Genomic DNA, 27756 nt, shown 5'->3' with positions numbered 1-27756 from the left:
GTTCACCAATTAACAGGTTTTTACTCTCTTTTACTCGTCTTTTACCATTAAAATCATAAATATTTTTTACAGTGCACAATAGCAGTTATTTACATGTATATTCATACTTTTATTGAAAATAAATACAATTTTATAATATATATATATATATATTATAAAACATTTATTATATATTATATAAAAAAAATACATTACAGAAATAAGTATAAAATAAGTAAATGCATTTTGCAATGGCAACCCTATCTAATTTTCAAAATAATGTCTTTATACACTTTATGTGTACCAGCACATAAAATACATCGACATTTTCCAAAATGCATACATCATATTTTGATCATTATATTCTTATTATAGACTGTGTGCCAAATATCTACTAATACTTTATTCTGATGTTCGTCAAACAGACATTCTTTAGACTATAAGTAACTTTGCAACTATGTCAGTTTATTCTAACCCTATACAGTCTATACTATTACTCTACTAACACTCTAACTAGAGTAGCACATACTGTAAGTACAACGTTACTTATATTCAACAGAATTTTCAAAAGAGACTATCAAAATAAAGTGAAAACTTTAACTTCTAAGCCTAAATCCTGAGAGAAGTGGACTTAATCAAGATGCCCTATTTTGTAGAATGCCTTTGCGTTTACAAGATGAATTAGCTCTTTCATCAAAACAAATTCACAGCATGGCCACTGGGAGATAAAGAGGCATGTGCTCTCAATGAGCTCTTAAATCGCTAAACTGAGTTGAACATTAAAACACTTAGTTCTACAACTAGCCTCTGAAGTTGCTGTTGCCATGTTTGTGCTGATTAAAGGTACCGGTGCCTCGTCTCTCATTGTGAGACGTTTACTGTCGAGGCTGCTTTACCCGCTTGCCCAGATAATCCCAGCTCAATTATTCACTTTTGCAACCTGAGGCAGGTAATATCAATGACTTGCAGGGATTAGGCTTTTGAATAAACAAGATGGGAAAAAGCCTGATGAAAGCACACCAAGCGACCTGCTGTGAGCAGAAACAACAGAAAAAAAAAAACACAGATGTGTCTAAAAGTAACCCTGCGAGGGTGTAGCATGTATTGCAATGAAGATACTGCCACGGAAATCCCACTTCATCTCACACAATGAGGCGTGGCAGAAGTGGTTTAATTCTCAGAAATTACACCTGTAATTTTTTAAGCATTATCATATCTCTGATATAGGCCTAATCTAATGTTGCCTGTCACATTATTCCGATATTGCTAGCTTTTACTCTAAATCGCTATAGTTTGCACAACACATTAGCACATTTTGCTAGCCTTTTAACTTGTCATTCATGCTTGCCATCTTCCTTCTCTCTCACACTCTATTTTTTATGGATCCACCAAACAACTTTAGTAAGTTGGAATCAGTCAACAAACACGGTGAGTCATGGGATATTCTCCTATTATTGTCACTTGCAGGCTGACAGAGAAGTCCATTTTAATTGAGCATAGTAAGAATGCAAGGGTTCTAGATACGGCATTGGATGAGACTAGCTTAGCAAACCCCATACATTGTTCTAAACACATTGTTTATTTATTCATAAATAAATAAATGAACTTGAACTTGTTTGGTTCTGGTTGCAGAGCCCCCACAGAAGGGCAACTGGGTGATTGAGAGATGGCATAGTCTCTGAAAAAAAAAAAAAAAACACCACTCTTCCATTCCATTTAAAACATTACACAGGTTCTCCCCTCTTAATGTCACACACTGAGAAGCTTGTTGAATATATCCAAGTTATTGGCGATTCTATATTACGTGACGTGAAAATAGAGACACCAGCCACCATAGTTAAATGTTTGTCAAAATTTACAAATTTACTGTGCTGGCTAATGCTAAATGTAAATATTCTAAGATTGTCATTCACTTTGGCACTAATGATATCTGACTTCATCAGTCTGAGATCACTAAAATCTACATTAAAGAGGTCTGTGAATTTGTACGATGTCATATATGATCTTGCCCCTCACAGCTTTATAGCAGACTGTTGTCACTCAATGGCTGGATCTCTAATTGAACGCTGAAATTGACTGACAATTGGACACATTTTTTGGGGCAGACCTGACCTGTTGAAAAGAGATGGTCTTTATCCTTCCTGGGGTGGAGCCACTCTACTCTTTAGTAATATGGCACATAGTTTTAGAGCTGGTAATTGTCTAACTGGGGCCCAGGTCAGGAAGCAGACAGACTCGCTAAACCAACCATTTGCTAGCTGCCTCATGTCACAGAAGTCAGATAAATCTCAGAACAAAGAGACTACTTCATCTCATAATATTGAGACTGTGTCTGTTCCCCAAACTAATAAATACATCAGTCTTTTCGGCAAAGCTGCGCCAATTGAACTAATTTAATAATTGATGATCTTTTTTTTAACAGAACTGAATCAACTCTAAACTGACAGAACAATGACGTTTTTAGAGCTGCTTTACAATCAAATTGAACTGTTTTCGTCATTAAATCATTATTTTCCTGTTGATCACTGTAAATCTGTATTGTATGAAACAATATAAAAATAAAGGTGACCATAGTTAAAGCTTTGCATATAAAGTACTTTGTCAAAGCTGTGAAGTAGACTGCTGATTTAATAACGTGTTTTAATCAAGATATACAGAACCACTGGAGAAAATTATTTATGAACTGGACCTTGCTGGGTTTGAGAGATCTGAGAGGCCAGATGAGATGCTGATTAACCATAATTCTCCTTAGCAAAGAACTCAACTTTGAATGGTGGGCTGGTGTAAATAATAGCTAAGCTAATTAAACTGACTGAGTGTCACACAGTCAGGCTATGTGAGGCACATTCAGTAAGACCAATCAAACTCTATGTATTATTTATGAACAAGACACATAACAAACATGGCCAGCAGTAAAGACGTACAACTGACAAGGATGAACTGAAACTAGGGAGACTATATACAAAGACAAATAAGGAGACGAAGTGACAACAGGTGCTGATGACTGATGAGGAGGATGATGACAGGTAACAGGTGAAACCGATTAACAATGAAACACATGGTGCACAAACACAGACGGCAAAACAAAGTCCAATGCTGTGTCCTAATTAGCATACTATCCGTCCTAAATAGCATTTGAAAATAGAATTAGTATGTCCCAAATCGTAGTGTGTTGAAATGAGTGTTCCAAAGAGATCTGGATGGTCTACTATCCGGTCAGAATACGAAGTGCAGATCAATGTACACTCTAATAGCGGGCATACACTGTGCGATTTTCGTCCGATTTTGAGCCGAATTCTGACTCGTGCGACTCATTTTCGTGTCAGACCGATTTTCAGCTTTGTCGTGCGTCGTTTGTCGTGCAGTGTTCGTGCAGTGTACAGGGAGAAACGAGAGGCGATTAACCTCTCACAATCGACAATCGGATGGTCGGATGAATTTCTGGCATGTCAGAAATTTTGGTCGCTCCTCGTGACTATATCGCACAGTTGAAGCAAAGCTACGAACCGATTGCCCTAAACTCAGTGTTTTTTCCCTCACTGCACCTGCGCGAAAACAGAAGTTTAACCATTTCATCTGCAGCAAAAATAAAATTAAAATAAAAACGAGCTACAAATTACTGTTGCTTACCTCCAGTTCGTGTTGCAAAATGGATAATATTACCCACCGTCTTCAAGCCACCTGATATGTAACACCTCTTTTATTATTTTGTCAAACAATGTTTTTGAAATAAACCTGTTTTTAATTTTCATTGATGATTAATGATGGCAATGTTCGGACATATTATAGACTGTTAATAGTTATTTTATATATAATTCATTGTAATCGACCTAAATGTTTTAGACAATTTTTAATGAGGAGTAAGATTAATATTTTATTATCCTCACAGCACGTTGGTTGTGTGCTGTGAAAATGTCGCGTGGCAAATTAATTATAATAGCGGATCAATTTAATAGTAAAATTAGCCTATAGGCCTCCCCTAATAATGATAATATAATAATAATAATAATTAAATGCATAAATTGAAAATACTAAATCATCTTGATACTGATAGCAGATGGTTGTTTTGACAATATCTCTGGATACATACACGTAAATAGGCGCAATCCAGGGGGTTATCGCAGATATTACACGTATAGTGTGAGCAGTGAAGTCGCAGCTCGACGATCGGACCGTACAGTGTGAGCACATAAATCCTGAACTTTGGCTTTGCATCGCATGCGATTTACTCGTTCAGTGTGAGTAGGTACCTTGCTGAAATCGCACAGACATCGCACAGTGTATGCCCGCCTTACTGGCTGATATTGCCCTCAACCCATTGCGCTCTGTATGAGAATTCGGTTAGAACTACAAACCCAAGTGAAAAGTGTTAAAAAACTACAGACACGAAGGACGCGTGAGTCCAGCAGTTGTGTGCAGAGGTTTACCCAGATAGCAAACTGACATTGAATCAATGTGGAAACATGACATCGAAACAGCGTTGATCTGACATTGTTTTGCTCATCGAATTAACGTTGAACCAACGTCAGACGCGTCATTCTTTCAAAACTAGAGGAAAATCAACTTGAAATCAACGTTGTTTCAACGTTACGAAAGCAAACCAATTTTCAATTTTCATTTAGCTTTGAAGAATGCCACGTCTGACGTTGGTTCAACGTTAATTCGATGAGCAAAATCAACGTTGTTTCGATGTCATGAGAGACGTCGTTTCCACGTTGATTCAATGTCAGTTTGCTGTCTGGGTAGTTAAGGGGGTTCAAGTGATTAATTATCAGTATCTAACCTGATAAAAATGTATTTTTTCAATGTTGACTACATTATTATATTGCATCTGCAGAAGCATTGTGAACTTTTGTAAAGATACGTTTACAAAAAGTTGCCTACTCTTTTACTACATACTTAAAAGTATGTACTTTTTCTTCACAAAAAAGGGCGTAGTATAAGTATTAGGACGCAGCACAAGGTGTCACAGTGACACCGAGCTTGAACAGAGCATTTTTATGAAAGTCACTTTCAACTTTATAACAATACAATATAATAACAAAATTATTTCCATTCATTACAGTCTTGTTATGAAAAGAAGAGTCAGAGTTTCAAACTGTAAGGATATTTACAGCTATATATATATATATATATATATATATATATATATATATATATATAAATCTCAATATTTAGGCGTATCTACACTGTATCTACACCTGTACATTTCATCTTTAGACTCATATTTTACGTTATCTTCAATTTTACATAAGAAATTAGTTCTGCTCTGCAAAAAGTAAGGAGTTATGTATTCTGGTACTGTAGGGGTCTGATATAATAAAGTACTTTGTTCACAGATGTCAGCTGGAAAGCATGTGTTACGCACATAATGTGGCATTATTTACCATTTCTGCAAGCTCTCATGCTCCACAGAAGAAATATGCATATCTACACATCCTTCAGTTGAACACTTCAACAGCGACAGAAAAAACACTTACATTTACAATACACTGGTCATAATATATTGTTTAGTTACACTCCACACTGAGCCGCTTATGAATATTTTAGAGTATTTGCAGATAAAACAGTCCACACAAAACAGAATTAACTAAAATTAGCTTTGCGAGGCCTAATAAGGGAAAAATTAACCCGAATAAATTAAACTCATTCAGCTGTCTAAAATAAACAGAAGTCATTTCCACTACTACACTCTTAATGGACAAAATGCAAGAAAATATACAAATTATTAATTATTTTATTTATAAAGAAAACTTAAATCATTCATAGGGCCAGATTTTTTTTTTTTCGTTTTCTCAAAGGTGTTACATTCTCCTAGTTTCAAAATTATTCAAGGCTTCATGTGTGACATGTAAATATGCAAATCCAGCCTGATGGGAAGTTGTCTGTGCTGAATGTGTAGCAGAATCTGTGTGTTATCTCATGAGTTCCCGAGTGTTATAGCTCTGTCATTCAGGATCCTTTGAACATAGACATCTAATGTTAGCATGAAAGACAGCAGATAAGCTGCAGCCATGTTTAAATGATTGTTTGCGTATTTTAATGAATTCTTGAGAGGCGCCCTCTTGCTGGTGATTGATTGCATAAATGCAGTGTTTAATTCAACATGGCTTAGTAATTGCATCAGGTTCTCTATGCACCAGCAGGAAAACCATTGACAGAGCAAGTCAATGGGTGACACTGTACTGGATCCACTAATGGAAGAACTTTATAAATAAATGTATTTTTTTATTATTTGTTTGTTATTGCAGATAATCAGATCGATCAATGTGAATTTCAGGCTCTGGGAATTCTAAGATAAAATTACTTAATGGGGTTAACTGCAAGACTTGGAAGTAAACGCATACTGCTATGATTGGGTAAAAGTTTTGAATATTACAATACATGTTTAACGTTCCTGCCATTACACAAGAGGAAATGTTTCGAAAACAACCAATGTTGAAAAATGGCAACCGGTGAAATTCAGCCATACCAAGACGTTCTCATCCCAAGTCGTCATATACTGACGCTTTTGACATTTCGTCAACATCCAACGCACATGGCACCCTTTAGCGTCAATATGAGACGCAGATATATATATATATATATATGGGCCAGAAGGCGCCTCCTAGTGGTCTAACCTTAACCCTACCCCAGAACTAAAACTACCCATAACCGAAGCGTGTTATATTGACACTAAAGGGTGCCATGGTGGGTTGGATTTATATGAAATTTCAAAAGTGTCACTATATGATGCCCTAGGATGAGAACCTACACCATAAATATCAAGGATACTTTAGTCTGCTGCAGTGTGGTAATTACTCATTTTTATTTATATTTAATATTTATGTATTTGTGAAGTGATATTGCATTTTATTTCAGTATATTAGTGTTGAAATGAAGATGTTAATGAAGACATTTACAGAAAGGTGTTTATCTAATGAAATAGTTTTAACATTTGCCAAATGTGAAAAATGTAGGTGCATTGCATATGCATTATAACTCTTGGTTGTGCCAAATAAGAACGAGTTACCACGGTATAGCTGACAGGATAAATGACAGTGTTTTGTGTAAACAAATTATGAAAAAATGTAACATTGTTTGTCACACTGTCATTCTTGAATTGTTTTCGGTAAAGTGAAAGTAAAGAGAGTACATATAAAATGATCTCTAACAGACAAAGCAATAGTCACACATTGTTAAAAACATCTTTAGTAACACATTCTGCTGACATCATACAAGGACAAAATATGAAATGAGTCATTTTGGAAGCTTGGTTTCAATAAAATCTGCTTTTGAACAGGCAATTAAGTTTTGAGTTCTGGAACAAACATGATATTTGTAACGTAGAATGACCTCTTATATGTCAAACCATCAAGGAAAGTTTTATTTCTCAATTTATGACCTCTTTATATATTCACTTTTGATAGCTTTTTACCAGGCGTACTTTATCAATTCATGCTCTCCTTACCAAAATAATAAGAAGCTATGTTGCAGACATTTTTATCCATATCAACTCACTGTAGACTTATTATTGGACAAATCAAACTGTAACAGTAACCCAGAGAAAGGGAACGACACACAGCATCATGGTGTTGACAATATGGGAACACCTTCAGCGTGACGCAACGTAGTGTGTGATCAAGTCTATAAATAACACCTGGTTGAGATCATTGTGTACATGAAGTATGGCACTGTAACGCTGTGTTTTGTTCCCTTTCTCAGGGTTAAAACATAACCCTGAGACTTTCTATTTTGAGGGACTCTGGTGTTGATGCTATGGGAACGACAATACAGAGGCTGCCATTCTGAGAGAATGCCTGCATGACAGATTGTGAAAAGTTTGCACAAGCACAAATTTGTGAATATAGGAAAAGATCAACCCAAAAGGAGAGACCCTGGAGTTGAGCGCACATCCACACTATAAAACCTGAAGAGTGGCCTGAGTGATGAACATAAATCCTAAGAGCCTGGACTGGACATAAGTCTCAGAAGAAGGCTTTAAGAACAACAGGATGAAATAGGGATGAAGGCACCTTTGGCATGTAATCTGGCACAGGGTGCAGTATCACCTTGACCAGTCCAGGAGCGGCTAGTCATGCCCACGGACTGTTGCATATGCAAATGGTACACATTTCTGGAAACACTTCAGGAGTTTTAAAATCACAATCTGATTGGTTGAATGGCCGGGAGACAAGTGTGTTACATTCGTTATCGGTCCGCCTGGAAACAAATGCTGTGAAGCCAAAACAAGGATCAACTAAAACGCTGAATTTTCAAAAGTATGTGAAGTCCGAGGCTCCACTGTTGCAGTAAATTTGCACAACACTCTTGAATGAAACAATGTATTAGACGAATGCTGATCTGTTAAAGTTGGGACATCTGCATTATATTGTTAAAACCCTAAACATGACACGGAACAAAACTAACCGGTTGTATTACATGAGAGTCAAACCTCCTTGAGGCCAGTCTTTGGAACAAAGACTGGAACAAAACTAACCGGTTGCATTACATGAGAGTCAAACCTCCTTGTGGGCAGTCTTTGGCCAGAAAATCTACAAAAGAGTCCACACCTTCTGGACCAACCAGACAGTCAACTGGGTTAAGATGGCATTGCTACTCCATTTAAGAGCATACAGCTTTTTTGTTGAGGGAGCTTAAACATTAAGCATAGAATTTATGTGCTTCACCCCCAAGGGCCAGATGCACAGTTTCCTTATCTCCAGTTCCTGATCTCCGGTTAGGGGTGAAAGACTAGCCTTTACATACTGTAATGCATTTTCACCCCAAGGCTTCACCTTTGACTATGCTTCAATATTTGACGCTTTAGGTGCCCTTTAGCGTCAGTTACATGACGCGATCCTACGGCGTCATCTAACTGACGCTAAAGGAAAGCTAACTGACGTGATTAGATTTACTGTAGGTCTGGGGTGGGGGTAGGGTTACACACGATCCTAGGGCGTCATCTAACTGACGCTATAGGTCGCCTAAAGCGTCAGATATTGAAGCATGGTCAAAATGCGTCAGTTAGGTGACGCCTTGGGGGTGAGAATGGGCTGGTATTTCTGTTGTTTGTTCTGAGAATAGAAATGACTTTGTTTTCCCTCACGTCATCTAACCGCTTTCTATGCGTTTCTCATGTAAACTAAAGTCTGTCAATCATCATTAGATACAGTTCACCCTCATGCCTAATAACGTAAGGGCATTAGAATCCTGCCAAGTGTGTCTTTGTTCAGTGACTATATAAAGCTTATAAAATGTTTATCATAAACTATTGCTAAGACCCAGAGTCTGCCTTACCTACATTTACGGCCAGGAGCCGTAACTGATGTTAACTCTATCAGAATGTAATTGTTCTGACAGGACTAATTTAAAGGATCAGTATGCAAGATTGTGGCCAAAACTGGTACTGCAATCACTTTCAAATTACTGTAGAGCAGTGTATTCAATAAATAAATAAGGTACAAACTCTACAACTCATCAATCTTTACAATGTTCAGTGATAAAGTTTAACAAGCACAGATATGCAATGATAACAGTAGTTCAGAAAGTACATTTACTTAATGCTGAGTAGATAAAATGAAGCCTGTTTACGAAAAAAAAACACATCCATCACAATGTGCTAACTACGTTCAGTGCTTAACGGGCTACAAATCCTGCCTGTACACAAAATCATCAGTTGAACTCAACAATAAAAGCATAATGGACCACCCCCAACCAAATTCTACTAAATGAATGTGTCAAATGCATCATTTCAGTATGCTAATGAAATGCAAATGGGTTGGTTTTATGTATACATGTGTCATATGTGCGTATGTTTCATTCTGATGTGCATTATTTGTTGTTTTTGAGAGGAAGATGAATGTGCCAGCACAAGTCCACAAAGCCTTGATTAATGTGTCTCTTTTATAAATGCAAATGACTTGGCGGAGGCAGATCCTGTTGGTTTGGGCAGGCGGTAATTTGGGCGTCTGAATACCACTTGTCTTGTGTTAGGTCAAGAGCACCTGTGTCTTTGCCAGGAATTCATAACCAGCAAGACATAAACTGCATGAGTCCCCTGAGAGAATTTAATCCACAGGGTTGATTTATTTGATAAAAGGACATTCCATTCATTCTGAAGAAGGGATAAATGAAAGAGCAGAACTGGCTCAATAGCCTCAAAAATAGCAAGAGAAATGCAAATGGCCAATCTAAGGAGGTAATAGTTTTCATTTCTGCATTTCACTGTGGTTCAGATGTTTCCTCCACTAGAATGTGTGCGTAACTTTCAACGTATTCCATTTTCATGCATGGTAAAACATACCATTTGCCCAATCTCATCTCAAACACCTTCTATGTGAATGGAAAAAAAGCAATAATGCGTCTTCCAGACTGGTAGATTAACGATTGATTCTTATTCAAGAAAAGCACTGTGAGTTCCCTGAAAGATTCTGTTCTGTTTTTCCACCTCTTCATTTTCCCTGAAACACAGAAAATCAGTATGCAAGGGCCAGAACGTAACAACAAAGATAAATTGAAATGTCATTTTTTATTCATGTGAAGAGATTGTAGGTGTGGGCCGGCCCAGTGCAGGGATAGTGCTGCACAAATGAATGCTGACAGTACACGCCATCCCCAGCAGCCTGTTTTACTCAGAGAACTCCTGCCTTAAATTATATACAGTTACTTTGGTGTGTGTGGTTTGGTCGAAGAGTTTGAATTTACAGCCAAGTCATCTCACCTATTCGCAGAGAGGGATACGTAAGACTGATTAAAGTAGACATTTTTAATAAAAATTAAAAAAAAACATTAATTGCACTTCCCATTTTATGTAAGCTAAACTAGGTCTCTTAAAAGAACTGCATTTGGTGTTCACAGTTACAATTATGTTTACAATGAACCTCTCGGCTGAGATTTTCCTGAAGTCTTTGTATTGTGGAAGGAGTTTGTTATTACTGTATCAAGCTCATGTACACTCAAGCTTTATTTGAAACCTTATGATATGACCCATTTAAACGGCGCTAAATTATTACCCCTAATCCTATTTTTGTCCCAGTATGGCTTGTCCATCACTTTTATGCATGAACCCTGCAAATTAGACTTTATATTGATTCTTTGTATTACAGATTCCAAAAAGTTCAAAAGACTCCATGTTCCAACTTCGATGTGTCCCATCTCGATAACTCACTTAAATCCTTTCCTTCCGAATGAATAATAAGTCACCTTAAAAATTTGATTCCGGGATATTACACTGAAGCATATTGAGAATCTTTTGCCAGTTTGAATGTGGGTGGATTATCCAACTCTTTCCCGGCGTCTTCACTTTCAAAGAAGGAACTTTGAATGCCTCAGTATTAGAGCATTGCTAATGATTGTGGCAGACTCTACTGTCCTCCTAAGATGGCCTTCAAGCCTAATTTAGGAGTACTTATATAAATTAACAATCAAACAAACAGTTCAATTTATGGACCTCTGATACCCATATGCCATAATTAAAAATACACACTTTTCATTGCATCAATCAAAATAAATTCAAGAATAGAATCAGCTTATTGATTGTATTTTAGCTGTGAAAAATGCAAAGCTGGTAAACTCTGATTGAGTAAATACACAGTTTTTTTAACTGGGATTTCATTCTGATCTGTAATTACAGGGTAAACATATAATTTGTTCAGTCAAGAACCAATTAAACACATAATGGATAATCATAACTGGCTTCTCTCTCGGAGAACCCAGAAAAACATTATTTCAAAACATTTGCCTCTGTTTAGAATGAATCATTTATACATATATAAAGAAAATTAGACTTTGTTCTGAGTTGATTGGAACTTATGGCTGCTGGGTTGGCTTAATCAGAACCATTGTTCTCTAGAAATACACTGATTAAATTCTAAATTGGAAACGAAAGAGATCTACAAATGATTCCTCTCTCTACAATAATGCTTGCAGAAAACCTTTACAAGGTATCAGCTTTTGTGTCAAATGCAGATTTATTTACTTATTTTTTGTGAAAGACAGACACGCTGATATATACAGTATAGTGCATATACACACACTGACTATTTTTAATTATTTTGAAATAAATCAAAATGCTCATGCTCACCACATTTTGATAAAAAAATTGTCAAAAAATAATATTGTGAAATAATAAAATTTAAAATGCTGCCTTGAAAGACATTTTTTTTATATACAGTATATATATATATATATATATATATATATATATATATATATATATATATATATATTCAATCCCCTGAATATCTGGAGAGAGAAGAATGAAGCATATGCTGGAAAGAACACTTACAGCTAAGCATGGTGGCTTGTTGATGCTCTGGGGCTGCTTTGCATCGTCTGGCACTGGAAACCTGCAGCGTGTGGAAGGCAAGATGGATCCTAATAAGAGAAAACATCAGAGCCCATATTCATACAGATTCCAAGAATCCTCTCAGAAAACTATTAATTTAGCTTAAAAACCTTTTATGTAGGAGTCTTACCGGGACCGGTCTGAGAGCAAATCGACAGGAACATCCAAGGCACTATCTTTAGAAAAGTTAAAAAGCCTTTAGTTATATGGCTTGGTCATAATCAACACTTTAAAAACACTCCAATGTGTTTCGGCATACAAGCCTTCATCCGGGAGTCACTGGTCTGAGAGCAACTCTGAGTAAGGAAAATACATTTAATCTTAGAGAGGAAACAGTTGGAACGGTTGACCCAGTTGCTATGTATAACACAATCTTTTCAAGACTGTGATTGGTTGGTTGTCCAAGAAGGAAATAAAACGAGTGATTTTAAGAATAGCTATTCTAAGCCTTCACGTTGAAATTACATTTGTAATTTTTCCTATTTGACTGTTCTCACACACACACACACACACACACACTATATGTGTATATAAATGTTTTTTTTTTTTTTTTTTTTTTAATTATTATCTCATTCTGTTAATTTCCTATAAGGTATTTGATTGGCTTAGATTTATAAAAATCATTCCACTCATTCAAATCATACTGATTGCTGGCATGTCTATTTAAGTGGTGGTTTGATTGTTGGTTTTGATGTAACAAACATGGAATTAAAACCAAGAAGGACTAGAAAGCCCGACTGGACAGAGGAACAGTGTTTACTGTTAGCGCAGTTCGTGGATTAACACAAGGCCATCCTTAAAGGAAAATTTGGGCCGGGTGTCAATCTATAGCGTCTTATTAACTCACTGTCATCCATTGTTTCCAACACATTTCTCCTTCCTCTTCGTCTTTCTGCCTTTTTCTCCTCTGCTAAAGAAATTATTAAGCCTCTTAAAAGTCCTCGTCCATACTCCTAACAATTTTTACCGTAAAACCTCTTTTAAGAGTTAAGACACTTTCTGAATGACTTTTCTCTACTAGGATATTTTCTTTAATTTTAAGAGTAAATGCCCACATTTCTAAGAATTTTCTTAGAATTGTGTCACTAGGAGCTACTCTTTGCATTAAGATTATTTATGAATACAGGCCCAGGCAGTCAGTGAGGAAACTGAAGCTTGGCAGTCATTGGACCATCTAACAAGACACAGATCCCAAACATACCTCAAACAAGGCTAGGTTGCAGAATACGTCCTGAAAGATTCTACACAGTCACTTGACTTGAACCCAATAGGAAATCTCTGGTGGGATTTGAAGAAGGTGGTTGCATCACGCAAACCCGAGAATATTACTGAACTGGAGGCCATTGCTCATGAAGAATGGGTTAAGATTCCTCAGAAACTCTGCCAGAAGCTGGTTATACATCTTGTTTACAGCAGGTCATAACAGTAAAAGTTTACTTACTACTTAGTACTAAAGATGCTTGCCATGAGGGGGTTGAATCATTTTGAGACTGCAGAAGTCATTAAAAGTTGCATTTTCAGTTGAATTTGGGAAACCACTTGTTGTGTTGAGCTATTAAAATTACTTTTGTTTGATTTGTTCACCACAAACAGCATGAAGTAAAAAAAATAAAAATACCAATAAAGCTGATTTGCAATAGGGGTTGAGTAATTTTTTGAATAATTAATCACAACTGTATGTACATATCTGATCCACGAGTAGTCTAAGCAAATATGTGTCGCTATGCTTTTAGCACAGCTAAATGAAAATACACCAGTATTCATATTTGCATTCACATATGCTTGCCCTTCAGGAAGTGCTATAAACAAGGTAAGTTCTACTGCCAGATGATAGACCATTGAGCCAGAGAATTGATTATGCTCATAATAGTAGGGTAACTCCATCTGCTTCTGCAAGTTCAGAAGACCATTCTAGCTGTTTAGTGCAACACATTTATTTTCTGTGGCCCGCTGGTGTTGGCCCACTTCTGCTTGATAATCTAAGCCAAAGGAGCTCTGTGTAATTTCTATAAAATATAGTCTTCTGGTGGTCTGCTGTAATCCTATACACAGTCACAAGATTATATTAAAGGGGGGGTTGACTGCTTTTTTTTCTTTGCATAATTGTATTTATGGGGTGCAATATAACATGTATTTGTGTTTTTTCTTATTTTTCATAAACTTCAGCTTTATTGTCAGCCGCACTCTCCTCTGTCCCCTGAACGAGCGGTTGACTTCCTGATTCTATGAAAACACTCCCTCAGAAACACGTAGTGGGCTCAGATTGGTTAGTTTGGCCCGGTGTGTTGTGATTGGCTAAACTGTCGCTCACGTTGTCCGAAAGGTTTAACGCCCATTACCTTTACTGGCGGAAAGTGAGCTCCGGTCCAGAATGTAAATATGTGTCGAACTGCAGTATCAGTTTGAGGCAGAATCAGACCGAGAAACCCGCGATGAAGAGAGTCGAACAGAACCTCACCACACACGGCTCTTACTAAACGTTTCTGAATGATAATTTGCTACATTTTTTTTAACTTTTTGCACGTTTGTTTTACACAATAGCATCTGACTGGCAACAATAGCAACTGACTGGCTAATGTCATACTCAAACAGCATTGGCATGTATACGTTCTTGATCAAATCGAAAATAACGTCATAAAGCATATATACATGAAAAATAAGTTCAAAACATTAGTACTTATAGAAAATTAAGATCCATAATGTTTGTACGAGTTTGTCGTGGACACAAAATAGCATAGGCTAACTAGTAGTGGCTATAAAGCCAGCGCTGGCATTTGAAAAAAAAAATAAAACACAAGGCTAACGTTACGTCTGGAATTATACATGCAAATACATTTAAAATGATGAAGTCTTAGCCTACTTACAGATTGTGGCCCAACAACTGCTGCCTCTTGTTTTAAAGTCGGAACTGCTTCATGTTTCTTGTTGAATCTGGAGTTGAACTTGTGGAGATTCTGGAAGCTGTCTTCCGTAAATTGCGCAGCACAGAGAGCTAGATTACGATCGTCATTTTCAGGAACATAATCAAACATAAATTCTATCCATTGTTGAGGAAGTATAGCGTCCATGGGAAGCTCGAAACACATAAGAACCTGACAGCTGCGTGAACAACACACTCGACGAGTCGACGTGCCTCAGAAATATACGCATGCCATTTTCTGCATATTCTGAGGGAGGGGTTGATGCAAATGCGCGGGTTAGTGACATACCATAACCCAGCTGTAGTCCCAATCGAGTCGTTTTTGTAGGCAATTATACTTCCTGATTTTTAAAAGACGATATCTCTGCTTACATTGGACTTTCAGAGCTGCAACTTTGCAGATACTGTTCATGCACCAACAGCAACATTACACACTATTTAAAACAACCCCCCCCTTTAAGATAGTAAAGTTTAGATTTGCATACTCTAATTAAACATGATTAAAATGTATAGCATGCTGGCCTTGAATGCATTTCAAATGCTCGCAGCATCAAAGCAATTTATGAATCATGAGTAAATCAGGAAGCAGTTTTGGGAAGCCTCAGTGTTCGAAACAAACTACGACCCCATTTTCTAATAATTCTGATGTTTGTAACACGTTTAGGTTTTATTTAGTTATTTATTTTTGCCATTGATGGAATTTAAAGATATGAGGGAGGTTTCTATGGAAACCAATCAGTTGTCATTATGCATCTTTTGTGTGTGCTTGAAGTAAATCAGCAAGTATCTTTTCATCCATCATGTATGAGCAAGTGAAATGTAAGTCAATTTTGGAAAAGCAGAATTTTATATATATATATATATATATATAATAATACACTCTTATGAAATTAGTTTACATAACAGTGAATAGCATGCATCATAAGGCAATTCAGTCTTTTTGTCAGTTTATGAGTTGACAAATAAGATTTTTAATAGTTTTGGAATAAAAAGGACTGACTTATGGATCTTAAATACACAATTTTAAAGTCACACTCTGCATATGATTTGGCATTAAAACAGTAAATCAAAAAAAAAAAAAAAGCCAAATTCTATGCAAAAAGATAAGATGAAGATAACTGGCGGGTCAAGTTGGCAGGTAATTAGTCAGGTGAGTCACTTGTAGGTGTTTTCGATATCGGTTGCGACTGGATGTAGCCAATCGGCGAGAATTGTCGCATGCTGGCGGGGAGGAGCTGAAAATGTGAAGTCGGATAGGCTTGTTTGAGATGCACGTCATCTTGAGTTATCATCAGGAGTTAAAAAAAGTGAAGGCGGATATCGCGCGATTCACGCTCATGTATGACGTTGCCAATAAATTGAATGTAAATTGCAATACCACAATCCCACAGTAATGCATCTGATTGGTGGAAGTCGTGTAACTGACTGGGTAAGGCTCCCCTCAAGCACCAACCCTCATCCCCCTATCCCCCCACCCCCTATGTGACTATGCCACATCTATGACTATGACTGTGGCCCCTCTTTCTGTCACATACAGTGCATCTTATTCTTGTTGTAAGCTTCATTTCATTCTGCTGTTGCAAGCAGCCCTGCAGGATTCCTCAGACACTATTAGAGAGAAACAGATGAAAATTTAGTGTTCACGATTCCACCGCTTGTGTTCTCACTGAGAAAACAAGACTATTTCTTAGATTGCCAGAAACACCTGCTGTACAGCTTCATTTGGAATTGTCTGTGGTAATTAGCAAAAAGAACAAAACACAGCAGAGTATTGGGAGCTCATTTTGAATCTATTGTATCTGAATTGAGTTGTAAACGTAAGAATTTTCAGCTAAAAATTTTTATATTGGCCCTACATTAATAAATGTAATTTTCATGATCATTTTCCACCCTGTTTTAGACTATTAAAATTAAACCCTGTTTTATTTTTATTTTTATGGTGACTAATACTACATTAGTAGTAACTGATATTTTGGTTGAATTGTTACCGATGGTTGTTACTAAGGTTTAGCATCATTTAAAATGGGCCTTCTCCATTATTTATATTGCATGTGATGGAAAATATTCTTCTGACACTCTAGACCTCTACTGTGATCTGGTTTATAATAATGGTGTTCAGTGTAGCTCAGAAACTTCATGCTGGTATAATGGGGTCACCTTGAGAGATATCCTTTATGTAGATGCAAACTGCATAGATTCTTGGACTTTGACAACGACATGTGCATACAGTCAACTATTAAATTTAGAGCTGTAGATATTACAGCTATATATCAGTTGTGTTTGAAACCTTAGTCTGCCTTTGATCAGATTAAACATGATATACTAGACTAAGTTCTGCACATTTTTTTAGAACTTTTCCTTGTTTAGTGCTTTTGTAACAGTGACACACACTAAGGGCTAGTGACTAGCCTTGAGCAATAATTTCCTAGAGCAGGACTGCGCACTTATGGGGAAAAAAATCATAATCGTCACTTTTTAAAATAGAACGAGTTTATCTGATACACATTCTTAACTACCTGCATTTTGCCTACACTATAGGGACTTTGCATAAAGAGCAATTCATTTTGTGAAACAAATTAGACTGTGCTGTTAATGACCAGATCTATTAAGGAGTTGTGAACCGGTCAAAATGATAATTCCCTTGATTCTCCTAACTGAATGTCTCTTATTTTATTGAGAGTCTAGACTTCTTATTTTTTCCAAACCACTTAAAGGGATCAGTAGATGTTTAATGAAGGAGAGCTCACTGCTCACTGGTGTGTGTGTCTGTGTGTGTGTGTGTGTGTGTGTGTGTGCACTTGGATGGGATAAGTGCAGAGCACAAATTCCAAATATGGGACAACATACTTTGCTATATGTCACGTCACTCCAGGAGAGTGGCCCTTCAGGAACTAAGTGAAACCTTTCTTTGCTACCTTATCAGCTGCTTCATTTCCAGAAATTTATGTGAATCTGACTGTCCTTCAAAAGCATTTTCTAAGTGATTTCTGAGCAGATTTTTAATGATGATGCTGAACAACAGTATAACTACTCCGTCACGCTTTATTTCTACTACCCATGTTAATCCTATAACTCACCTGCTTCAGTTATAAATCAGAATATTATTCTGGTTCTTCTGTATTCGAACTTCCCACAGACGCTGTACTTCGGCAACAATGGATACAATTTATGTTTGATTATGTTCCTGAAAATTACGATCGTAATCTAGCTCTCTGTGCTGCGCATTTTACGGAAGACAGCTTCCAGGATCTCCACGAATTCAACACCGGATTTAACAAGAAACTGTTGCTAAAACGTGAAGCAGTTTCAACTTTAAAACCAGAGGCAGCAGTTGTTTGGCCACAACCTGCAAGTAGGCTAAGACTTAATCAGTTTGTATTTTCATGTATAATTCCAGACGTAGCCTTGTGTTTTATTTTATTTTTTTTTCAAATACCAGCGCTTGCTTTATAGTCACTATAGGCTACTAGTAATGCTATTGTGTCTACGACAAACGCGTACAAACATTATGGACCTGAATGTATTTTTCATGTATATATGCTTCATGACGTTATTTTAGATTTGATCAAGAACGTAAACTTGCCAACGCTGTTTGTGTTTAACATTAGTAGCCAGTCAGTTGCTATTGTTGCCAGTCAGATGCTATTGTGTAAAACAAACGTGCATAAAGTTAAAAAATGTAGCAAATTATAATTCAGAAACGTTTATTAAGAGCCGTGTGTGGTGAGGTTCTGTTTGACTCTCTTCATCGCGGCTTTCTCGGTCTGATTCTGCCTCAAAATGATACTGCAGTTCGACACATATTTACATTTTGACCGGAGCTCATGACGTTCCCATTTTGCCCGTAAAGGTAATGGGCGTTAACTTTCCGGACAACGTAAGCGACAGTTTAGCCAATCACAACATACCGGCCCAAACTAACCAATCTGAGCCCACTACGTGTTTCTGAGGGAGTGTTTTCATAGAATCAGGAAGTCAACCGCTTGTTCGAGGACAGAAGAGAGCGCGGCTGACAAATAAAGGTGAAGTTTATGAAAAATAAGACTTAAAAAAAAAGAAAAAAACACGAATACATGTTATATTGCACCCCATAAACACAATCATGCAAAGAAAAAAAGCAGTCAACCCCCCCCCTTTAAATTTGATGGTGCAAATTGAACAAAGAACTGCAAAGTACACAGACCTGTTGTCTTAGTAATGTCAAGTTGTCATGACAAAGGAACTGACAGGTTATTATATATTATACTCACACGGGAATGCAGCGGTGGAGCGTTTTAAAGATTTTCACTCAGGAGGGTGGTTTCACTTTTTTGCGTTTTTAAGCCCCAAAAATGCCGTCGCTGTGTAAACGGAAGGCACATTCGATAAAATATTTTTTATGTTTTCACCCGCAATGTTTAAGATTGCAACCAATTTTTACAAGAGCGCCCGTGCTCTTGCGCGTACTCGAACACAAGAGCGAGCACTCATGGTACACGCTGGCCAAACTACACAACATGCTGGAAACTCATGTAAACTCCTACTGCAACGTTACAATAATAGGCTACTATCAGCTTGACGTTGAACTAATGCTCCATGCACGTACCATAATAACGTTACACTGCATTTACATGACTGCATTTAGCCGCATTTAGCATAATAACGTTACATGTATGCATTTAGCCGACATGTAGTGTTATCATTTTTTACAGTCTATGGGTGTTATCTATTCTAAGGCATTTCACTGCTATTCATGTATCTTTCACAATTAGGCAGCAATGTCAACATAGATGGATGTATAATATGATAACGAAAACGGTTTGCAAAGTGCAACAATAAGATCGTATGAAGTAACATTATTGTACTGAATTACATTAGAAAGTAGATCTAATACATAAAATAAAAGTTACATCCTAGCACCTACTTTTTGTTATCCTGGAAAAAAGTCTTTTGTGTTCATTTCATGTCTCATGTACGTATGTTGTAGTTTACCTACAATTATTTCAGCATGCCTGAAAACTTGTAACTAATAGTGGTGGTCTCTCCATAATTCAAACCGTCTGCCGATGTTGATCCGTGTTTTCGTTTTGTTTTTTTTTTGTTTTTTTTATATTTATGTGGAGTTTGTGTTGGAGTCTGTGTTGTGCTGGAGGCAGGAGTTTTTTGGTGTTATCAGACTCCATGTCGTTAGCTGCAGTGTCATCGCATAGACTGTATATAAAAAGGAGAGAGGCTTGGGAGCGCAGAAAATCTGACTCGGAGACTTCTCATAGAAATACGAATACTGGCCTTCAGAGGTAATATCAAAAACCGACAACTGGGTTATTGTAATGTGTGATTACAACCCAGATCGCTCTACAATTACCCCGAACAGCTAGTGATGCACAGACATCAAACTAAAAAATCAATATGTCAAGGCTATAGTAGCACCAAATCTAAAAGCTTTTTTTTTTTTTACATGCCGCAGGCCATGAAGTTCCTTTATATTATTCAGAAGCCTAGATAATGACTTATCGTTATGCTTTCTTTGCAGAGTTGTACTTTAAGAGTTGTTTACTTTGGCTTTATCCAACATTTCAGGCCATTTTTTTTTTGCTCATGTGTAAACATCCAACTGTTAATTATTTCACACCATCTACTCTGTTTGACCCTTGTATCAATCAATGGCAATAACTTCAGATAATCACAATATAACATGGGCTACGGTTGCTCATCACTCGATTGTGGAATTTTGCCTGTAGGACCGCTAAGATCCTGCTGATTTTGTCCCATCTGTCACAATTCAATTAAGCATATGCTTGTGAAGTTTTAAACTTGAAAGTTTTAAGGTGCTAACTGTTCGGAAGAACATCATGATCTTGTTTTCGTCAAAGTGGGAAGGGTCATTTATAGGTGTTCCCTGTCAGCTCTTCATTAAAAGTCTGGTTGAGTCTCATGTAGTGGCTGTGTTGTAATGAAAGGCTCATAGCAAGCACTGAGGTGGTAATCAGAAAGCCCAGACTCAACTGGTAACCAGGGCAACTGGAAATCGGGACTCGTTTTTTCTACCCTCTCAGACTTTTTCACAGGGTGCCCAATGTCCATGGAATACTAATAACGTTTATTCTGTTTCGCTTGCCGCCGGTTGCGCTAGACTTCAAAACTCTATAGAGAATAATGCGGAAATTGTGCATGAGATAATACATTGTACGCATCATCAGCTAATCAAAATGATTATTTAAATGACAGACCTTTCATTCCAACAGGCTGCAAAAGCAAAAACACCCCATCGCTGCCAATCATCATTTCTGGATAAGAGGATTGTCATTGAAAGAACCTCTGTGCTTGTTTTGGTGAATAATCCTGACTGAGGAAGGGAAATGGAAGGATTAAAGGGTAATCAAGCCCCTGATGGATCTGGGACTGCAGAGCTCTCTGCAGTGCTGTTATAATATGATGCCATCTATTATAACCTGCGCTGATTCGTCTTTGGACCTGTGGTCTCTGCAGGTGCAATATAATGGAGCTGGCCCAAACACACACATTAGGGGCCGATAATGGTCATAATAAATCCCAGCATCGAGACAGTGTTCTGTTGGAACTTGCTGGTCTCTGGGAATGTGTAGACTACAGACCCTGAGGAAGAATATTACGTGTCAGAACCACCTAAGATGGCTGTCCAGACCTCTGTCATTTTTTTTCCTCCTTTGAAGGCTTTTTCCTGTGTTTTGAGAGTTCCCTTGGAAACACTGTGAAGACATCCTTAATTCGAATACAGTGCACTTTCTGTAATTGATATAATAGTCTCAGACTCCAGAGTTCCATTTTAAAAGAGAAGCTCACAAACTACAATTTTTAAGGCTCAATTTTGTTATGGCAAATCTGAATGGATCCAGCATGCTGATTTGGTGCTTGAGAAAAAATTGTAAAGCATTATGTGCCCATTCTCATACATTTAATTGTATTATTGGGAATCAGTCAAGTTTCAGTGAGATATCACTAGAAACTTTATCCATGTCTGTTGTTGATATGATAAATGCTTTTCAAGCAGGGCCCAAAATAAACCTTTTACCACAAATTACATCAATGATGAGTAAAGAGATAAAAATAAAATATAATTAAACTATAGAATATAATTATAATTAAATTTATAATTAAACCATAAAACTGTATTTTGTAAGTTCTTGTTATTTAAAACATTTAAGTGTGTGTTCATCAAAGAGGGTGGTATTAGGGATATTGCTATTATTGTTGTTATTATTATGATAGAATTATTAGTCTTCCCTTCCTTTCTCTTCCTATAAATAACAATTCAGAAAATATTACAAGATGATGCAGAAAGCTTTTCAAATGAAAACAAGTATAAGCAGTGTTTATTAATATCAGCCTTTCATTTTCTATTATGTTAAGAGTGTTCTGCAGCGGTGGGTGTTTATTGATTTTATTTAAATAGCTATCTACATGATGTCTAGGCTGATTTCTGTACTCATTCATTTTAATAATGCCTCAGCCCTCCAGTGCAAACATATGTTTATGGCTTGCCATATTGTTCATATGTCGATACATATGTTTATGATTCTTCTTCCCCTCTTTAATTTCCTAAGGTTCAATGCAATGTGTAATGCATCGAAATACTATCAATTACTAACTTTATATATTTTAATCTATAAAATTGCTGGATTGTGTTTCAGGCATTATGCACATTACAGCATGATTTGTCTTGGGTGAATATAATGTAATTTGTCCCAAAACAGGCTGTGGTGTGTTAACAACGTCTCAGTTTACGACTGTAACCTATGTTCCCTGAGAACAGGGAACAAGACTATACGTCATTGACGCTATGGGGAGTGCCTCAGGCAGACAGGTGTCTGAAATCAAGTATCAACTCAAAGCAATCATGCTGACCGGCGGCAGCCTGTGCCTCATCAGCTCGAATGATGAGCAAGCAAACTGGGTGCATAAAAAGGGTGCCTTGAAACCATCCTTGACAACATCCTATTGTCTGAAGGGACTTTTGCTGGCAGGCCCCGAGACATGGAAGGGAGACGTATTGTCTCATTCCCTGTTCTCAGGGAACATATGTTACAGTAACCTGTTTCCTTTTGAAGGGAACTCAACAGCACATCATTGACGCTATGGGGAACGAAATACCCATGCCCCCAAACTGATGGGAGTGCATGCCCAAGGGCAGTCTGTCAGAACTAGTAATAGAACACTATAACCACTAACCCTTAGGTCACGTTGGATTGTCAGTGACAGCACTTCCTACAAATAGGCCAATCTAATGAACCAAGAAAACTGTGTGAAAATAGTTCATGGGAGGTATATCTGGGCCAGCTCACAGGCTTAGGACAACTTGCTAATAGAATGAGTTTATTCTAGGGAGTGTGGCTAGGGGAACCAAGGGACTCCCAGCCAGTCACTATTCAGGAGAGCCACCAGGCTGGCCTGGGGATCTATACTAAGATGCACAGTTTGGCCATTGCCTGTCTGTCCTAGACAGAGCCTCCGGAAATTGCCTTGGAAAAAGCATCCAAAACGAAGGCCTGCAAAGCTGTCAGAAACCATTTAGTTCCGTATCACAGAGATGGGATCCCCTGGAGAGTGTGACTCAACCTCAAGAAATGACGGAAGTCGGGTCTACCGGGTCTACCGAGTGCTCGTTCTGGACACTGAGTAAGTAAGAGAGGAATCAAAACCAGGAAGGTCTGCTGAGGCCCAAGACCTCATGACTCCCTATGTGGGGAGCTCCATTACATGAGGGCCCATATCAGGAAGGCTGGTGATGCCTGTAACCTGGTGACCATAGTAAGTGGGAGCTCATATAAGGAAGGCCTGATAAGGCCTATAGCCTGACAAGCACACCTTGTGGGGGCTTCTTTTTAAGAAAGGCCCTAAACATGGATTTTTTGAAAATACATGAAACAAAAGTGTGTGTACTTGGCAGGAAGACATAGATCAGAATGTGGAAGTTAGCTAGAGAAAGTTGTCTGTCGTAGCATACTTCAACGACAGGACACATCTAGATTGGGACCCGAGCTGAAAGACCTGAGTCTGGGCCACATAGGAAGGGACCAAAGTGTATAGCACATAACCCTGACCATAAGTATGGGTTTAACATGATTAGGAAGGCCAGATGAGGCCTGTAACCTGATAGTCATAATATGTCGGAGCTCACATTCAGGAAGGACTGATGAAGCCTGCCACCTGACATGTGAAAGCTCACAACCACACCCTTGCGACCACAGTGAGTGGGAGTTCACGTTGAGGAAGGCCTGGTGAGGCGTTCAACCTGACTTGTGACAACTCATAACCAGTAAGGGTGAGGAGGCCTGAAGGCTAGTGACCACTAAATGTGGGAGCTTTATACTCTGGTAGGCAGTGAGGCCTGTAACCTGGCGACCACAGCATGTGGGAGCTCACACTCAGGAAGGTCTAAGAGGCCTGAAACCTGGTGACCACAATATGTGGGAGCTCACATTCAGGAAGGTAGGGTAAGACCTGTAACCTGGTGACCACTGTATGTGGGAGCTCATATCAGGAAGGCCAATGAGGCCTGAAACCTGACAACCACAGTATGTGGAAGCTCGTACTCAGAAAGGCCTCGGTGGCATGCAACCTGGCGACCACAGTATGTGGTAGCTCGCATTCCGGAAGGCTGGGTGAGGCCTGTAACCTGGCGACAAATAAAATCAAAATAAAATCAAATAAAATCCACAATATCCACTCTGACAAAGCAACCGATCTCACAGCAATTCGTACGAATTTAAAGTTTTTTAATGTTATTTTTTGTTTCATTTCACTATAATGACCCTGACTTCATCACAAACTTCCATATTCATATGCTGCAGACAGTCACCTAGAAGCATCAGTGAGGCAATAGACATATTGTAAGGTCTTTCTGGCTAATCGCAGGCACATAGATCACTCACCAGACATTGCACGAGCACTGGGTTAGATTTAAAGCAGGTCAGGATTGAGATGAAAATGGCTTGTAGATAGTGTGCAGTAAATCACATGGTAATAACTCAATTATGCTTGCAGCAGGTCTGAGATATGTTAGTAAACACTCTCCAGTGGAGGTCACACAGTAATGGCACAGAGGTCAATATAATAAACAGAGGTCAGAATTTTTACAATTAACCTCTGCGATGATATGAAAAGATCTTTCTTTTAATTTATTTTTCAACGAAAAAATGACAGTATTATCAAATATGTTATGAAAGGCAGGTTAGTACAAAACAGAATGCATATAATTACTAGTATTGCTTGAGTAATGTTTGTCATTCTTAGTATCACTATTTCATCTTTGCTGAAGGCCACAGAAATATTCTACAGTTGGAGGAGGTGTTTAATATTTATAGTGCCACTATTGGTCTCCAGAGGCCACATGCGCTAGGGCAGAAAAACCCTACCTTGAGATCATCCTTTGAGAAATGGCTCTCTCGTGTACCTATAAATTTTTCCTTATCCTTCAGTTCAATACAGATAGGCCAGGAGGATGATAGTATATATCACATAAATGTGAGGATGAGCCCTACTGCTTATGAAGCTCTGTGTATTGCGCACAATAAGGTTAAGCCCCTTACCACTTTTTCCCAGTCTCTCTCTCACCCGTTTAAAATATACTAAAAGTGCTTGTGATTAGATGTGTGTGATTACTGTTGCAAGCAAAAACATCAATGGGCAACCAGTGTGCGCTTGGTTTTATTACATTAACCAGGATGAACATGAACTCCTTCACAGACCTATTCCTTGAATAGTATATGTTCTTTTGTAATTTTACTAACTATAAAGCTATTGCCCTTTTTCTTTGAATTGAAATACCTGAAGTCAGTGGATGTTCTACTAATTGCTTTTTTCATGCACATTGTTAACTTATTCTCTACAAGGCAATAGATAACAAAGGTACATTTTTCTGAAATTCTGGAAGAACAAAAGAACTCCAAATACACCACTGGCCTAACTTCTTAATAGTTCATTTCAACAGTCAGTTTTTTCCCCTTTCGACTTTAGATCTGAACATTGTCACCGCCTCAGAAGGCTCGGCCACATACTGCCCACAGTCCATTCACCATCTTATTCATATTGTAAAGCAAACACTGACTAAAACAGTTATTTGATCAGTTTTTAAAAAGGTCATTGGTTGAGACTTGAGTGCTTTTTGCACCTCCCTTGCATAGGTTGTTACCAACATCTTGCCGAAAACCAATGCCAATAACACCTTTGGAAATATATTTACTGAGATAAATGGTGACGTGAAGAAGTGAGCTGAAGAAGGAGTCCTATCGGGCCTGGTTGGCTTGTGGGACTCCGGAGGCAGCTGACAGGTACCGGCAGGCCAAGCGGACTGCGGCCCGGGTGGTTGTGGAGGCAAAAACTCGGGCCTAGGAGGAGTTCGGTGAGACCATGGAGAAGGACTATCGGCTGGCCTCGAAGAGATTCTGGCAAACTGTCCGGCGCCTCAGGAGAGGGAAACAGTCCCCTACCAATGCTGTTTACAGTAGGGGAGGCCGGCTGTTGACCTCAACTGGGGATATCGTCGGGCGGTGGAAGGAATACTTCGAGGATCTCCTCAATCCCGCCGGCACGTCTTCCATTGAGGAAGCAGAGGCTGAGGGCACAGAGGTGGACTCGTCCATCACCCTTGCTGAGGTCACAGAGGTAGTCAAGAAACTCCTCGGTGGCAAGGCACAGGGGGGTGGATGAGATACGCCCTGAATACCTCAAGTCTCTGGATGTTGTGGGGCTGTCTTTGTTGACACGCCTCTGCAGCATCGCGTGGCGGTCGGGGACAGTGCCTCTGGGATGGCAGACTGGGGTGGTGGTTCCTCTTTTTAAGAAGGGGGACCGGAGGGTGTGTTCCAACTACAGGGGGATCACACTTCTCAGCCTCCCTGGGAAAGTCTATGCCAGGGTACTGGAGAGGAGAATACGGCCGATAGTGGAACCTCGGATTCAGGAGGAACAGTGTGGCTTTCGTCCGGGCCGTGGAACACTGGACCAGCTCTATACTCTCTACAGGGTGCTGGAGGGTTCATGGGAGTTTGCCCAACCAGTCCACATGTGTTTTGTGGATTTGGAGAAGGCATTCGACTGTGTCCCCCGAGGCGGCCTGTGGAGGGTACTCCGGGAATATGGGGTATGGGGTCCTTTGCTAAGGGCTGTCCGGTCCCTGTATGACCGAAGCAGGAGCTTGGTTCGCATTGCCGGTAATAAGTCAGACTTCTTTCCGGTGCATGTTGGACTCCAGCAGGGCTGCCCTTTGTAGAATTTCTAGGTGCAGCCAGGGGCCGGAGGGTGTCAGGTTTGGGGACCACATGATTTCGTCTCTGCTCTTTGCGGATGATGTTGTCGTGTTGGCCCCTTCACACCAGGACCTTCAGGATGCACTGGGACGGTTTGCAGCCGAGTGTGAAGCGGCTGGGATGAAAATCAGCACCTCCAAATCCGAGGCCATGGTCCTCAGCCGGAAGAGGGTGGCTTGCTCACTTCAGGTTGGTGGAGAAATCCTTCCTCAAGTGGAGGAGTATCTTGGGGTTTCGTTCACGAGTGAGGGTAGGATGGAACG

At 38.7% G+C, this 27756-nt stretch overlaps 1 protein-coding gene across 1 annotated transcript in view; it reads left to right on the top strand.

Annotated features, from left to right (window-relative positions):
* LOC148973548 (uncharacterized) overlaps positions 1-26576 on the top strand; it is a 44545-nt gene extending 17969 nt beyond the window's left edge. The window contains 7 exon segments of the mRNA XM_089119957.1: positions 1595-1726; positions 1728-1828; positions 1831-2072; positions 2074-2196; positions 22999-23139; positions 24564-24679; positions 26450-26576. Coding sequence (XP_088976083.1) covers positions 1595-1726; positions 1728-1828; positions 1831-2072; positions 2074-2196; positions 22999-23139; positions 24564-24679; positions 26450-26576 — 982 coding nt within the window.
* Positions 26577-27756: the final 1180 nt, after the last annotated feature.

Source organism: Pimephales promelas, chromosome 15 (genome assembly GCF_988280905.1).
Source record: "Pimephales promelas chromosome 15, fPimPro1.hap1.1, whole genome shotgun sequence".
Taxonomy (NCBI): domain Eukaryota; kingdom Metazoa; phylum Chordata; class Actinopteri; order Cypriniformes; family Leuciscidae; genus Pimephales; species Pimephales promelas.
The sequence above is the reverse complement of the archived record's forward strand: the minus strand, read 5'-3'. Positions and strand labels throughout refer to the sequence as shown.